At 69.1% G+C, this 14572-nt stretch overlaps 2 protein-coding genes across 2 annotated transcripts; both read left to right on the top strand.

Annotated features, from left to right (window-relative positions):
* Positions 1–3: 3 nt before the first annotated feature.
* MEN1 (menin 1) lies at positions 4–3597 on the top strand. The gene is made up of 9 exons (XM_074276125.1): positions 4–448; positions 1085–1293; positions 1392–1520; positions 1742–1782; positions 1866–1953; positions 2317–2453; positions 2562–2697; positions 2792–2947; positions 3059–3597. The coding sequence occupies exons 1-9, from the start codon at positions 4–6 to the stop codon at positions 3506–3508; spliced, it is 1791 nt and encodes a 596-aa protein (XP_074132226.1). The 3' UTR covers positions 3509–3597.
* Positions 3598–3812: 215 nt separating this feature from the next.
* On the top strand, positions 3813–14299 carry MAP4K2 (mitogen-activated protein kinase kinase kinase kinase 2). Its single transcript, XM_074273631.1, has 32 exons — positions 3813–3986; positions 4072–4129; positions 4200–4290; positions 4595–4659; positions 5083–5138; positions 5473–5520; positions 5724–5766; positions 6064–6136; positions 6207–6338; positions 6434–6496; positions 6710–6791; positions 6915–7022; positions 7118–7196; positions 7305–7363; positions 7883–7926; positions 8018–8056; positions 8955–8988; positions 9108–9213; positions 9317–9405; positions 9504–9545; positions 9700–9784; positions 9862–9941; positions 10327–10387; positions 10621–10738; positions 10835–10893; positions 11474–11577; positions 12244–12421; positions 12844–12912; positions 13015–13101; positions 13462–13532; positions 13622–13677; positions 13845–14299. The coding sequence occupies exons 1-32, from the start codon at positions 3891–3893 to the stop codon at positions 13930–13932; spliced, it is 2463 nt and encodes an 820-aa protein (XP_074129732.1). The 5' UTR covers positions 3813–3890; the 3' UTR covers positions 13933–14299.
* Positions 14300–14572: the final 273 nt, after the last annotated feature.

Genomic DNA, 14572 nt, shown 5'->3' with positions numbered 1-14572 from the left:
GCCATGGGGCTGAAGACTGCCCAGAAGAACCTGTTCCCTCTGCGCTCCATTGATGATGTGGTGAGACTCTTTACTGCCGAGCTGAACCGGGAGGAGCCGGACCTGGTGCTGCTGTCCCTGGTGCTGGGCTTTGTGGAGCACTTCCTGGCTGTCAATCGGGTGATCCCCACCAACGTGCCCGAGCTGTCCTTCCAGTCCAGGCCGGCCCCCGACCCCCCCGGCGGCCTCACTTACTTCCCCGTGGTCGATCTCTCCATCATCGCAGCCCTCTACGCCCGCTTCACTGCCCAGATCCGAGGCGCCGTGGACCTGTCTCTCTACCCCCGGGAGGGCGGCGTTTCTAGCCGAGAGCTGGTGAAGAAGGTCTCTGACGTCATATGGAACAGCCTGAGCCGTTCCTACTTCAAGGACCGAGCCCACATCCAGTCCCTTTTCAGCTTCATCACAGGTTTGGGCTTGTGGGGAAAGGGACCCTTTCTGCGGAGGCAGAGCCCCCCATCCTTGGCGGAGTCCCCACCACCTCGAGGGAGGAGATGGCGCGGGCAGGTCTGGGGGCGCTTCATGGCGCTGTCACGAGGAAAGGCCTAGGAACCCTCTGGCGACGAGGGACGATTCTTACAGGGGAGAGGTGGGAAGCCGGGGCTCACCTGGGCAGCTTTCCTTCAGAGCCCTGGTTCCAGGTCCCCGGGGAGCCTCAGTCTTGGGGAGGATCCCGGAGGCCAGGCCAGAAAGGACCTAAGAGGCTGCCTGGGTCACGTGACGATGGGCCAGCTGCCAGCCCCGGGCCTTGGAACCCAGAGCCAGCTGGGAAAGGTCACTGGACGGCTGCCCTGGCTTCCCCTCAGGAATCTTGTGAGACGGAGTTGCGAGAACACTCGGCAGAGCTCAGTCCAGATGTCGAGGCCTTTTTGTTTACGTGAACACCAGCGCGCACACGTGCCGAAGGGCCGAGGCGGAGACCGCGGGGCCTGCGGAGGGGGAGACGGGAGGAAATGCTGCGGGGAGGGGGGCCGCTACCCCTGGGGGGCCTGCTTGGGGTTCCCTCCGCCTGGCTCCCAGAATTTCAACCCTTCTCCACTTACAGGCACCAAGCTGGACAGCTCCGGGGTGGCCTTTGCCGTGGTGGGGGCCTGCCAGGCCCTGGGCCTCCGAGACGTCCATCTGGCCCTGTCTGAGGACCACGCCTGGGTGGTGTTTGGCCCCAATGGGGAGCAGACGGCCGAAGTGACGTGGCACGGGAAAGGCAACGAGGACCGCCGGGGACAGACGGTGAATGCTGGCGTGGCCGAGCGGGTGAGGCCCTTCTCCCTGTGCCCGGGAGAGGGGGGTGAATGGGGAATGAGGCGTTGTCAGGGAGGGAGAGCTAACCCGGCCCCCTATCTGCCCCCAAGAGCTGGCTGTACCTCAAGGGCTCTTATATGCGCTGTGACCGCAAGATGGAGGTGGCCTTCATGGTGTGTGCCATCAATCCCACCATCGACATGCACACGGACTCTCTGGAGCTGCTGCAACTGCAGCAGGTGAGGCCCTGGGACCCTCCCCCAGATGGCAGGTTTGCCTCTCCGCTAGCCCCCAACTTGGGCTCCTGGCCCCACAGGACCCCAGATTGGGCTCCCAGACCTATAGGACCCAGGTTGGGTTCCATGGAGCCCCCAGGTCAGGCTTTCAGCCCCGTGGGGTCTCTGGGTCGGGTTCTGGGCCCCCAGGCTCAAGACCCATCTTTGTCATTCTTCACCCACAGAGTCTCCTGTGGTTGCTCTATGACTTGGGACACTTGGAAAGGTGAGTGATGAGGAAGAGCAGGAGGGAAGGGGAACGGTGGGTGCCCAGGCCACAGCGGGCATCATTTCGTGCCTTCTCGCTAGGTATCCAATGGCTCTGGGAAACCTGGCGGACCTGGAAGAGATCGAACCAACACCGGGCCGGCCGGACCCTCTCACCATCTACCATAAGGTTTGTGTGTCTGGGGGGGGGGTGCCTGCTGGGAGCATGGGAGGGGAGGGTTCAGGAGCAGGGCTGCTTGCTACCCAGGAGGAGGGGGCCCTTGCCCTTGGGGTCACCCGCAACACACAACACGGAGGCCAGACCCTGCCCCTGCCCTTGGGGAGCTCCCGGCCTGGGGGGGACACTCGAGGGCCACAGGATGGACAGCAGCTGTGGGCCGGACCTTGGCCAGAAGACATCAAATTCACATCCCGTGGGGGCCCTCAAGGGGCTCTGTGGGACCCCAAGGGCTGCACGGCTGGGGCAGCGGAGGGCTGGTTCAGCCTTGGGTGCCCGGGGAGTGGGCGCTGACGTTCTGAACCCCTCCCCCAGGGCATCGCCTCTGCCAAGACCTACTACCGGGACGAGCACATCTACCCCTACATGTACCTGGCCGGCTACCACTGCAGGAACCGCAACGTCCGGGAGGCCCTGCAGGCCTGGGCCGACACGGCCACCGTCATCCAGGAGTGAGGGCGCCCCCCCCTGCCCCACCCTTCTCCCTGCGGGGGGGATCCTTTCTTCCAGGGGCTTGGGGAGGGGGGACGTCCGTGCTCACTCGGCCTCCCCCCGCCCAGCTACAATTACTGCCGGGAGGACGAGGAGATCTACAAGGAGTTCTTCGAGGTGGCCAACGACGTGGTGCCCAACCTGCTGAAGGAGGCGGCCGCCCTGGCGGAGGCGGGCGACGAGCGGGGCGGAGAGCACGCCCAGGTGAGGGGGCCGCCAGAGGCCTGTGGGCGTGGGACCCCCGCTGTGACTGGGGGGGGGGCGGGCAGCGGTCTGACTGTGTGCCCACGGCTCCCAGGCCCAGGGTTCGGCCCTGCAGGACCCCGAGTGCTTCGCCCACCTGCTGCGCTTCTACGACGGCATCTGCAAGTGGGAAGAGGGGAGCCCCACGCCGGTGCTGCACGTGGGCTGGGCCACCTTCCTGGTGCAGTCCCTGGGGCGCTTCGAGGGCCAGGTGAGCCGGGCCCCCGGGGCCCCCCACACGAGCCGGAGGGGGGGGGATGCCAAGGCTGAGGGGGGGGGCAGGGCTGAGGCGCCAGGATCAGCTTTCCGCCGGGCCCCCCAGGTCCGGCAGAAGGTCCGAATCGTGAGTCGGGAGGCAGAGACTGCGGAGACCGAGGAGCCTTGGGGGGAGGAGGCCCGCGAAGGCCGCAGGAGGGGGCCCCGGCGAGAGTCCAAGCCCGAGGAGCCCCCGCCCCCCAAGAAGCCGGCCCTGGACAAGAGCGTGCCCCGCAGGCCGGGGCTGACCCCGGGGGCTCCCAAGGGCCCCGAGGGGGGCGGCCCGGCCCCGGCGCCCGCGCCGCCCGCTTCCCCGCCCCCCGAGGGCCCGGTGCTCACGTTCCAGAGCGAGAAGATGAAGGGCATGAAGGAGCTGCTGGTGGCCACCAAGATCAACTCGAGCGCCATCAAGCTGCAGCTCACGGCGCAGTCGCAAGTGCAGATGAAGAAGCAGAAGGTGTCGGCGCCCAGCGACTACACGCTGTCCTTCCTCAAGCGGCAGCGCAAGGGGCTCTGAGCGCCCCGCCCCGCCCCGCCCCCGCCCCGCCCCTCTGTACATAGATCTATTTTTTAGTCTCCCGGAGATGAATAAATTTTTGTAACAAACCCGGTGTCCGCGTCCTGCTCTCGCCGTGGGGCGTGGGGGGGGGCGCGACGTGCGGGGGCGCGGAGCGTTCGGCGCCCTCCCCCTGCGGGGGGGGAGGGGGGGCCGGCCGTGCCGCCCCGAGCCTTCGCGGGGCGGGGCGGGGAATACCGGGCCTCCCCCCCGCGCCCCGCCCCGGCCCCGCCCCGCTCCGGCTCGGCAGGGCCGCGGCTCCTCCCCTCGGGGCGGGCGGGCGGGCGGCTCTGGGCTGTGGCTGCTGCGGCTCCCGGCGCCCGGCAGGCACCGCCTGCGGGCCATGGCGCTGCTGCGGGACGTGTCGCTGCAGGACCCCCGGGAGCGCTTCGAGCTGCTGCAGCGGGTGGGCTCCGGCACCTACGGGGACGTGTACAAGGTGCGCGCGGCCCGGGAGGCGAGGGGGGGCGGGGAAGGAGCCCGCGGCCGGCCCGGACCCCGCTAGCTTCCGGACTCCCTTGCAGGCCCGGGACACGGAGACTTCGGAGCTGGCTGCCGTGAAGATCGTCAAAGTGGACCCAGGTGAGGACCGGGCCGCGGGGGGAGGGGCGCCGGCGGCCCCCCCAGGTGACAGAGCCTTTGCTCCTTCCAGGAGATGACATCAGCTCCCTCCAGCAGGAGCTCACCATCCTCAAAGAGTGTCGCCACCCCAACGTGGTCACTTACTTGGGCAGCTACCTCAGGTGACCCCTTCCCCCTCCTCCCCCTCCCCTCCTCCCCCCTCTCTCCTCTCCCTCCTCCATGCCCCCCCAGCTCCTCTCTGGCAGCTGCATGCCCCGAGCCAGAGGATGCCATCTTGGGCCGCCCCGGTTTGGGGGCAGGGGGGGAGAGGCTGCCCCGAAAGCCGGCTTGTTCCCGGGTGATCCTGGCCCGGTCGTTAGCCCTCCCTGCGTCTGTCCCCCCAGGGGTGAGCGGCTGGGGGTCTCCGAAGTAAGTTCTCTGCTGGGCCGGCTGCCCCCCCCAAGTCTCTTCCTTTGCTTTCTGTAGGAACGACCGGCTGTGGATCTGCATGGAGTTCTGTGGAGGAGGCTCCCTGCAGGAGATCTACCAGGGTGAGATCCGGGACGCGGCCGGGGGGAGGGGGCGGCCGCTCCTGGGCGTCCAGGACCAGACGGAGCCTCCTCGAGGCCCCCGGGCACTGAAGGCCAGCCCTGCCCCCCGCCCGGCACTGAGCCCCTCCCTCCCCCCCCTCGCACTGAGCCCCCCCAGCCCCGCCGGCTCCCTCGGCTGCCCCCGGCCCGGCACTGAGCGCCCCCACAGCACTGAGCCCCCCCAGCCTCGCCGGCTCCCTCGGCTGCCACCGGCCTGGCACCGGCCTGGCACTGAGCGCCCCCACGGCACTGAGCGCCCCCCTCCCCCCCCCCGCACTGAGCCCCCCCAGCTCCGCCGGCTCCCTCGGCTGCCCCCGGCCCGGCACTGAGCGCCCCCAGCCCCAGCAGCCTTTCCCTCTGCCTCTACCTCCCCCTTTCTTTCAGCCACCGGCCCCCTGGAGGAAAAGCAGATCGCCTACGTGTGCCGGGAGGCCCTGAAGGTAGGCCGGCCCTCCTGGGCCCCCCCTCGGCCGCCTCTGCTTTCCCTTTTTTCTCTCCCCCAGGGGCACTAATTGGTCCCCTGGGTGGGGAGGCCCCTTGATCCCGGTGGGAGACTGGTGCCAGAGGGGGAGGGGCCGTTCCCCTGTTGCCGGAAGCATCTCGTTTCCCTCTTGCCTCACCCACTTCCCGTTTGGGGGAGAGTAGAGGTGGGAGGAAGCGTGGGGGGCGCCCTTCCCCGAACCCCCACGGAGCTCCCACCCCGGGGTGGCTTTGGGGACCCCGAAGGGGCAGGGGGAAGGCGGGGGGCCGACCCACGAATTCTGCTGCCCCCAGGGCCTGCATCACCTGCATTCTCAGGGGAAGATCCACAGGGACATTAAGGTAGGGGCAGTGTGTGTGTGTGTGTGTGTGTGTGTGTGTGTGTGTGTGTGTGTGTAGACACAGAACCAGAGACCACAGAAAAAGAGATGGGAGATGGGAGGGGCCACGGGCAACGGGGGCAGGGTCTCTGGGGACCCCACATCAGGGGACAAGTGGGGGGCTCCCTCGGGGACAGGGGAGAACCCGCTCTTGTGTCCCCACAGGGAGCCAACCTTCTTCTCACTCTCCACGGAGATGTCAAACTGGGTCAGTGCTGGGGGAGCCAGGGAGGGGGCAGTGGGGGGGAGCACAGGGAGGACCACCGGTGGGGCTGAAGAGACGGGTGCCCATCAAACTGCCCGCCAGGCCCTTGGTGCGGGGCGAGTCCCTGGGGCTGACGCGGGCTGGAAGCCGGGCCCCCCGGGGGGAGGGGATGTGCTGTGGCCCCGGAGGGCTCCGGCTGACCCAGAGGCCGGGAGCTGGGCCAAGCAGCCAGGTGTATCCTGGCTCAGGCCGGGGGAAGGGGGGGCCGCCTGGGCAGCCGGCTCCCCCCTCCCCCCACAGCTGACTTTGGCGTGTCTGGCGAGCTCACGGCGTCGGTGGCCAAGAGGAAGTCCTTCATCGGGACGCCCTACTGGTAAGGAGAACCCCCGATCCTGGAGAAGGGCCTCCGGGGCCCAGAAAGGTGACCGCCTCCCTGCCCCCAGGATGGCCCCGGAGGTGGCCGCCGTGGAGCGGAAGGGGGGCTACAACGAGCTCTGCGACGTGTGGGCCGTCGGGATCACCGCCATCGAGCTGGCCGAGCTGCAGCCCCCGCTTTTCCACCTGCACCCCATGAGGTCAGTCTGCCCGCACCCCGTCCCGCTCGGCCCGAGCCCCGGTCCCGCTCGGCCAGAGCCCCGGTCCTGACGCCAGCCTTCCTTTCCTCCCCCAGGGCCCTGATGCTGATGTCCAAGAGCAGCTTCCAGCCTCCCAAGCTGAAGGAGAAGGCCTGCTGGTGAGTGGGCTGGCCGGCCTCCGCCTCCCATCTCCGGCCTCTGCCCGGGCCGCCCCTCGCCTAGAACGTGCCCTTCCTCAGCTCGGGGTCGTTAGAGGCTCCCACTTCCTTCCTGGCTCAGCTCTGGCGACCCTTCCCGCGCAAGCCCCGGCCGGGCGGGTGGGTGCTGGTCACTCAGGCACGGCCCAGCTCAGACCCGGTCCCGGCCCTCAGGTCCCAGAATTTCCACCATTTCCTCAAGCTGGCCTTGACCAAGAACCCCAAGAAGAGGCCCCCTGCTGAGAAACTGCTGCAGGTCAGAGGAACTGGGGGGGGGAGGGGCACTTCTGAGGGAGGGGGGCCCTGGGATGTCAGGCTGTCCCCGGGGGGGCCTCTGTGTCCGGTGCTCCCTGATTCCTTTCTCCCCCACCCCCTCCAGCACCCTTTCACCACCCAGACCCTCCCCCGGACCCTCCTCATGCAGCTCCTGGACAAGCTCAATGATCCCCACCTGGGCGTCCCCACGCCAGAGGATTGTGACCTGGAGGTGAGCTGGGCCGGGGCGGGAGGCGTCTGGGGGGCGGGGGCGTCTGGGGGGCGGGGGCGTCTGGGGGGCGAACCTCACCGCCCTCTCTGCTGCAGACTTACGACTTGTTTCCTGACACGATCCGCTCCAGGGGCCAGCACAGCCAGGCAGAGAGGACTCCATCCGAGATCCAGTGTGAGCCACAGTGGGTTGGGGGGAGGGAGAGGTGGCTCCCTTCCCACTGCTCTTTCCCTGGCCCCTGGCCCTCCTGGGCTCCCACCTCATGGTGCCCTCTCCTTCTAGTTCACCAGGTGAAGTTTGGTGCCCCCAGGAGGAAGGAGACCGAGCCTCTGTGTGAGCCGGTGAGAAGGGTGGGGGAGGGGGAGTCAGGCCCTGGGCTCTGGCACAGGCCTCCACGCTGGGGCCTCCTGGGACTGGTCAGTGGGAGGGGAGGAACTACCCCTGAAGGTTCCGGCCCGGAAGGACTCCGCTCACTCGGTATGGGACCGTCCCTGGTTCTGGTGGCTTTGGGCCCAGCCTTTTTCTCCCCAAGAATGCCACAAGCTGAGGCCGGAGCTCTGGGCTCTGTCCAGAAGCCCCAGGCTCGAGTCCAGGCCCACGGCCTTCCTCCCTGTAAACTCCGGCCCGTTATTTAACCTCCGTCCCCCTCATTCTCAACTCTGACGCGGGGCACGACAGTGGCTACCAACTCGGGGCCTTAGTAGGATCAAAGGGGAGAATGTCACCTAGTGCTTGTGAGCCTCCAAGTGACACGTGTGTGTCTGATGGGGGGGGGGTCCCTGCCCAGCCCCCGAGGCCCTCCCTGTCCCCTTCTGGGCCCGGCTCCCTCTGGGTCAGTGACCGCGGTTCTCTCTCCACAGTGGGAGGAGGAGTGGACGCTCTTGGGGAAGGAGGAGCTGGCCGGGTAGGTGTGGAGGGGGCTGGGGGCGGGAGGCAGGCGGGTATGAGGGAGGCCTCCGGCTCCATGGTCCGTCTGTGCCTCCCTCCCTCCGCAGGAGTCTGCTGCAGTCCGTCCAGGAGGCCCTGGAGGAAAGGTGAGTGGCCTCCTGTGCCTGGAGAGGCCGGGGTCGAAAGCCCATGGCCACTCTGTCCGCTGGCGGCCGGCTTCCTCCTCCTTTAGAGACCCTGGCCCTGCCAGCCTTGTACCAGCTGTGGGGGTGCAGAGGCAGCAGTGAGGGGGTGCTGGTCTGTGGGGAGATTGAGGGGAGGAGAGGGCTGGGAAAGCCCTCAGTGTGCCTCAGGGAGGCTGTGAGGAGGATGAACCGGAGAAGGGAGGGCCTGGAGGCAGGGAGGCAGGGAGGCCAGGAGAGAGGGGCAGTTTGTTAACAATCCAAGGGCATTTCCTAGGGGGGGGCAGTGCTGCAGGGCGGGGTCTGCTGCGCCCTGGCTGGAAAGGGCCTTGCGCTGAGTGCTGGCAGGGCTGGCGAGCTGCTTTCTGGGCCGCGTGGGGGTGGCTGGTCCCCGGCCCAGGCTGGGGGCACCCAGCAGACCCAGGAGTTTTCCTCTTTACTTGCTCTTAACACACGTGCCTGAGAGAGGAAAGCGGGAGAGGGAGGGAAGGAGCCCGGGAGGGAAAACCAGAACAAAGGGGCGGAGCCGGGTCCAGTCTCCGGGGCTGAGCCGGGCAGTTCCTTGGGCGCCTTTGGGTTGGCTCTTGGTGGGGCGCGCCCCCCCCCCCCCCCCCGCCCCCTCCCTCCTGTGCCACAGTCCTCGCTGGGCCTTCTCCACGAGCCCCGCCGTCAGCTCGCTCTGCCAGCGCTGCGGCGCCTCATAAGCTCCCCGAGGGCAGGGACCGACTCTGGGTCTGCCCCGGCGGCTGGGGGAGGCCCGGCGGCTGGGGGAGGCCCGGCGGCTGGGGGAGGCCCGGCGCCTCCCTCGGTGGGGAGCAGGGCTGACGCTTCTGGGAAGGCTCACGGAACTTCTCTCCCCCAGGAGTCTGACCATGAAGCCGGCTCTGGAGAGACAGGTGGGCCAGCGGGGGCGGGGCTGGGGGGCTCCGGCTGGGGGGCGGGGAAGGCACATCTGTGGGACGGCCCTGGCCGGGGGGCGGGGCTGAGGGAAGCGCCCTGCTCTCTTCTTCCTCAGGTCCTGGACTCCCCTGAGGACGGAACGGGAACCATCAAGAGGTCGCCATTCGGGGGGCCCGGGCCCCCCGGACCTTCTGACGCGAGCTCCCCCGAGTCCCCGCCAGGTTTGGCCAGGGGAGCGGGAGCAGCTCGGGGTCCTGGGAGCCCCGGTGCCGGGCCGTGGCGGGGAGGGAGAGGGCCCGGCTGACCCAGCCTCCGTGCCCGCAGGGACGCCGGACCCGCCCCTGGCCCGGCCCGAGACCCCGCCGCTGCTCTCCACCGAGTGGGCCACCATGAAGCGCAAGGAGGACACGGAGGTGAGCCGGACTTCCCGGGAGCGCGGAGGGGGGCGGGGAAGGGATCGTGGGGCGACCCGGACCGAACTGGCTCTGAGCCCCCTCCCTTTGCTCCTCAGCGGTCCTGCTGTCGCGGCCTCCCGCCCACCCCCAAAGTTCATGTAAGTGTTCCCGCCTGGCCCCGCCCCTGCGTGGGCGGGGCTCCGAGCTGTGCCCTTTCAGCAGATGGGGAGACTGAGGCCCGAGCCTCCCAGGGACAGGAAGAAGCGGGCGGGCTCCGGGCCCCGCTGAGAGGGCCCGCTCCTGTCCCCCCAGATGGGCGCCTGCTTCTCCAAGGTCTTCAATGGCTGCCCGCTCCAGATCCACGCTGCCGTCACCTGGATCCACCCCGTGACCCGAGGTAGGGCGGGGCCCCGGGAGCCGGGGCGTGGCCCGGGCCCCCTCCCCTCCCCCCTGACCCAGACTCCTGCTCCCCAGACCAGTTCCTGGTGGTGGGGGCCGAGGAGGGGATCTACACCCTCAACCTGCATGAGCTGCACGAGGACACCTTGGAAAAGGTGAGGAGGAGGAGGAGCTTCTGTCAAGGCCCCAGGCGGGTCCCCAGGAGCTGGGACTGACCAGGGCGGGGGGGGGGGGGGGGGGGGGGTGACCGAGGGGCCTGGGGGCGGGGCCTGGAGGGGGCGGGGCCATGGGGGTGATGGGGGCGGGGAGGGGCCATGGGGGTGATGGGGGCGGGGGCGGGGAGGGGCCATGGGGGTGATGGGGGCGGGGAGGGGAGGGGCCATAGTGGGTCCTGGGGGAGTGATGGGGGCGGGGGTGGGGAGGGGCCATGGGGGTGATGGGGGCGGGGAGGGGAGGGGCCATGTGGGTCTTGGGGGAGTGGTGGGGGCAGGGCCTGGGGGCGGGGCTTGGGCAGCCCTGAGCAGGTGTCTCCTCCCTCAGCTGATTCCCCAGCGCTGCTTCTGGCTCTACTGTGTCAACAACGTCCTCCTCTCCCTGTCAGGTGCCCGGGCCGGCGGGGCGGGGAGGGGGGGTTCCGGGTGGAGCTTTACAGATGAGGAAACCGAGGCAGGGGGGGGACTAAGGGACTTCCCCCACAGGTCCTCTGGCCTCCCCCCTCCCGCCTCAGTCTCCCCTCTGTGGGCGGGGCCACGGTCCTTGTTCCTGAGCCAGGAACGCCGTCAGGGGCCACAAGGGGACGCTCCTGGTCTGCCCCTCCCCCCTCTCGCCCCCCAGGTAAGACCACCCACGTCTGGGCCCACGACCTGCCGGCACTGTTTGAGCAGCGGCAGCAGCAGCGCCAGGCCCCCCTCTCCATCCCCACCCACCTGCTCACCCAGCGGATCATCCCCAGGTAGGGGGTCGGGGGTCCGGGGGCTCCGGCGGCCCCTCCACAAGCCTCTCCAGGGGAAGCCGGGGTGGCGGCCGCTCACGCCAGCCTCCCCCGCAGGCGCTTCGCCCTCTCTGTGAAGATCGCGGACACCAGGGGCTGTCTCAAGTGCCGCGTGGGTAAGAGCGGGGCGGGCGTCTCGCCTCCCTGCCCCGGGTGCGCTCGCTCCTGAGGGCACTGCCCGCCTCCCGAGTGCCAGGCCCAGGGCACGCACCGGGCCACGGATAGGAGACTCAGGCAAAGCCTGGCAGAGGGCCCAGCCTTGGCAGAAGGGGGGGGGAGGGGGGAGGCACGGCCCGGGCTGACCGGTGCCCGCTGTGCCCATAAGGAGAGGTCCGTGCAGTGCCCTCAAGGGCTCGAGAGGGCTTCTGCCCTGCCTGGAGGGGCGGCCCTGTGCCAGGAAATGAGCTTTCACCCGCGGGAGATGGCATCGCTGTTACCCCAGGTCCCCGAAGCTTTGGGAGGCTCCGAGAGGGGCTCGGGGGGCTGTTGGGTGCGTGGGGTGCCGTGCCAGGGCAGCTCAGGAACCAGAAGGGGGCTGTCAGCGCCCAACTCACGGCGGCCTCGTCACGGATGGTCGGAGGCCCGGAGTGGAGGCCGGGCGGAGGCCCCCTTCCCTTCCTCCCTGCTCAGCACCCAGGCTGGGAACCTCCCTCCCGGGAGCTTAGCCTCGCCTGTTGATGGCTCTTCCCCCCCCAGTGCGCAACCCCTACACGGGGAGCACCTTCCTGCTGGCCGCCCTGCCCTCCAGCCTGCTGCTGCTGCAGTGGTATGAGCCCCTGAAGAAGTTCCTGCTTCTCAAGGTCTGGGAGCCCGAAGGGGGCGGGGGGGCTGGGGAGGGTCTCTGGGGCGGGGGGGGGGATGGGGAGGGTCTCTGGTCCTGGGACGGGGGGGGGGGGATGGGGAGGGTCCCTGGTCCTGGGGTGGGGGGGGATGAGGAGGGTCTCTGGAGCAGGGTGGGGTGGGGGGGATGGGGAGGGTCTCTGGGGCGGGAGGGGGGATGGGGAGGGTCTCTGGAGCAGGGTGGGGTGGGGGGGATGGGGAGGGTCTCTGGGGCGGGAGGGGGGATGGGGAGGGTCTCTGGAGCAGGGTGGGGTGGGGGGGATGGGGAGGGTCTCTGGTTCTGGGGCGGGGTGGGGGGGATGGGGAGGCTCTCTGGTCCTGGGGCGGGGGGGGGGGATGGGGAGGGTCTCTGGTCCTGGGACGGGGGGGGGGGGATGGGGAGGGTCTCTGGTCCTGGGGCAGGGGGGGATGGGGAGGGTCTCTGGTCCTGGGGTGGGGGGGGATGGGGAGGGTCTCTGGTCCTGGGGTGGGGGGGGATGGGGAGGGTCTCTGGGGCGGGGGGGGGGATGGGGAGGGTCTCTGGTTCTGGGGCGGGGGGGGGGGGATGGGGAGGGTCTCTGGGCCTGGCCCTCCTCCCGGTGGTCTCCGGCTGGGTGAGGAAGCTGCCGCCCCCCTCTGGCCCTCAGAATTTCAGCACCGTCCTCCCCAACCCCCTGGGGCTCCTGGAGCCTCTGATCCTGGAAGGGAAGGAGCTGCCCCAGGTGTGCGTGGGGGCCACAGGGCCCGGGGACCACGGCCTCGGCCTCCAGTTCCACATCCTCCCGCTAGAAGCCGGCCCCAGTCCCGACTTCCTCATCCCTCCCGGTGAGTGAGGGGCCTCGGCCTCCCCTCGCTCCTTTTAAGGGTCACTGGGATGGAAGATAACCTGCCCGTCCACTTTACAGATGGGGAGACTGAGGCCAGGGGAGCCTCCGAGACCTGTAGGCTTTCAGCCGTAGGGCTGGAGGACCCTTGGATAGCCTGCGTTCCTCCTTTTAACACTGGGGAAACTGAGGCACAAGCCTGGAATCCAGGGCCTGCCCCGAACAGGCTGACAGAGTGTTTCCCAAACAAGTCCCTGGCTCGGGGTTCCCCTCCCCTGGGCCTCGGCCCCCCCTCTCTGGGCTCCGGATCTCTCCTCTGTTAAACCAGAAGGACCAGGAGCAGTCGGGGGTCCGGCCTGGGGGTCAGGGAGGGCCCTGGGGAGGTTCCCGAGCCTGACCTCAGCCTCTGCTTCCCCTGCCCAGAGGGGACTCCGGGCGCTGCCCAGCAGGTGATCCAGGTGGACCGGGACACGGTACTGGTGTGCTTCGAACGTGAGTGTCTGAGGCTGGGGGGAGGGGGCTGCCCCTGGGCTGGGGGAGGGGGGCTGGGGGGCTGCCCCTGGGCTGGACACTGAGCCCCGCCCTGCCCCGCAGGCTGTGTCCGCACAGTCAACCTTCAGGGGGCCCCGACAGGCGCCCTGGCCCCAGAGCTCACCTTTGACTTTCCCATCGAGACTGTGGGTAAGTGAGGGCCCCACGGCCCGGGGCGAGGGTGATGTCTGTGTCCTGAGCCTGCCGGGCGTCTGGGACAGATCACCAGGATCTAGTGCCTGGGGCTAAGTCGGACCTGGGCTCTGAGGGGGGCCAGGACGGTCCATCAGGGTGGAAAATGCTGCTGGGAGGGCCGGGAAGGCCACTGGCCGGACGTTCTGCCTGTGTGACTCTGGGCGGGCCAAACCTCAGTTTCCCCATCTGTGATATGGGAGGTGGGGCTAGAACCCCGGGGGCCCTTTCTAGCCCTGGATCTAGCTCCTGTCTTGTCTGTGGGGTGGGGCAGAGGGGAGGAGGGCCCCCCCCTCGCTGACGCCCCCTGGCCCTCAGTCTGCCTCCAGGACAGCGTGCTGGCTTTTTGGCAGCACGGCATGCAGGGGCGGAGCCTGGAGACAAACGAGGTAAGGGCGAGTCTGGGGGGCATGGTGGGGGGGCCCCCATGGGGGGGCCGAATGGCTCCCGCACTCCGTGACACCCGCGTCCCCCCCAGCTGACTCAGGAGATCACGGACGAGACGAGGATATTCCAAGTGCTCGGGGCCCACAGGTAAGGCTGGGAGCCTTGGGCCTCAAGGGGCGCTCAGGGGGAGGGGACGGCGAAGGCTAAGGGCAGAGGCCCCGGAGCAGAACGGCTCCCGGGACGCCGGCCCGGGCCCACGGGGCCAGAACCAGCTCACCTCCTGCCTCCCCCTCCCACCTCCTCTTCTCCCCCAGAGATATCATCCTGCAGAGCACCCCCACAGACAACCCCGGGGCCCACAGCAACCTCTACATCCTCACCGGCCACCAGAGCAGCTACTGAGCCCTCCCTGCCCGGGCCGGGAGCCCCGCGGGGCGGCGCCAGACCGCCGGAGCCGGGGATCTCTGGAGGAGGGGGAGAAGGCGTGTTCCTGAGATGTTTGTGGGGGGCGGGGAGCAGGGGAACCCCCCCATCCACACCCTTGCAATAACTGGACTGGACCAAGCTGCTGTGACTGTGCCCTCCGCCCCCCGGGCTCCAGGCTTTCCCTTAGACTGCTGGGGTGCTGGCCACTGTGCCTGCCTGAGAAATGGGCACAGCCCCTCTGGGACAGGTGGTAGAGGGCCCCCCTCCCTTCTCCCCCCCAATGGTCCAGGGAACATGGTATTTAACAGAGTGCTATATTGGTATTAAAGTCCACTTGTTTTCCTCCTCTGGGTCCTGTGGTCATTGCCGGGGAGGGAAGGCCGCCAGGTGCTCCGGGTCCCGTGGGGACGCCGTGGTCACTTTCCATGGCCTTCGCGTAGCCCCGGATGCCATCGGCTGCTCGGGCACGTTGCCAGGGTCGCCACACTTCGACCGCGGAACGCCAGGGGCTGCCCTCCAAACGGGGCGGGCCTAAGTGGGCTTGAGGGAAAGGAGAGGGGGGGACCCCTGGGAAGAGTAGGTTACGTCATGTCAAACACCTGGACTTCTGTCAGGG

This window comes from Sminthopsis crassicaudata, chromosome 6, assembly GCF_048593235.1.
Source record: "Sminthopsis crassicaudata isolate SCR6 chromosome 6, ASM4859323v1, whole genome shotgun sequence".
In the NCBI taxonomy this organism is placed as follows: domain Eukaryota; kingdom Metazoa; phylum Chordata; class Mammalia; order Dasyuromorphia; family Dasyuridae; genus Sminthopsis; species Sminthopsis crassicaudata.
Note: the sequence above shows the minus strand (reverse complement) of the source record. Positions and strands in the feature narration are given on the sequence as shown.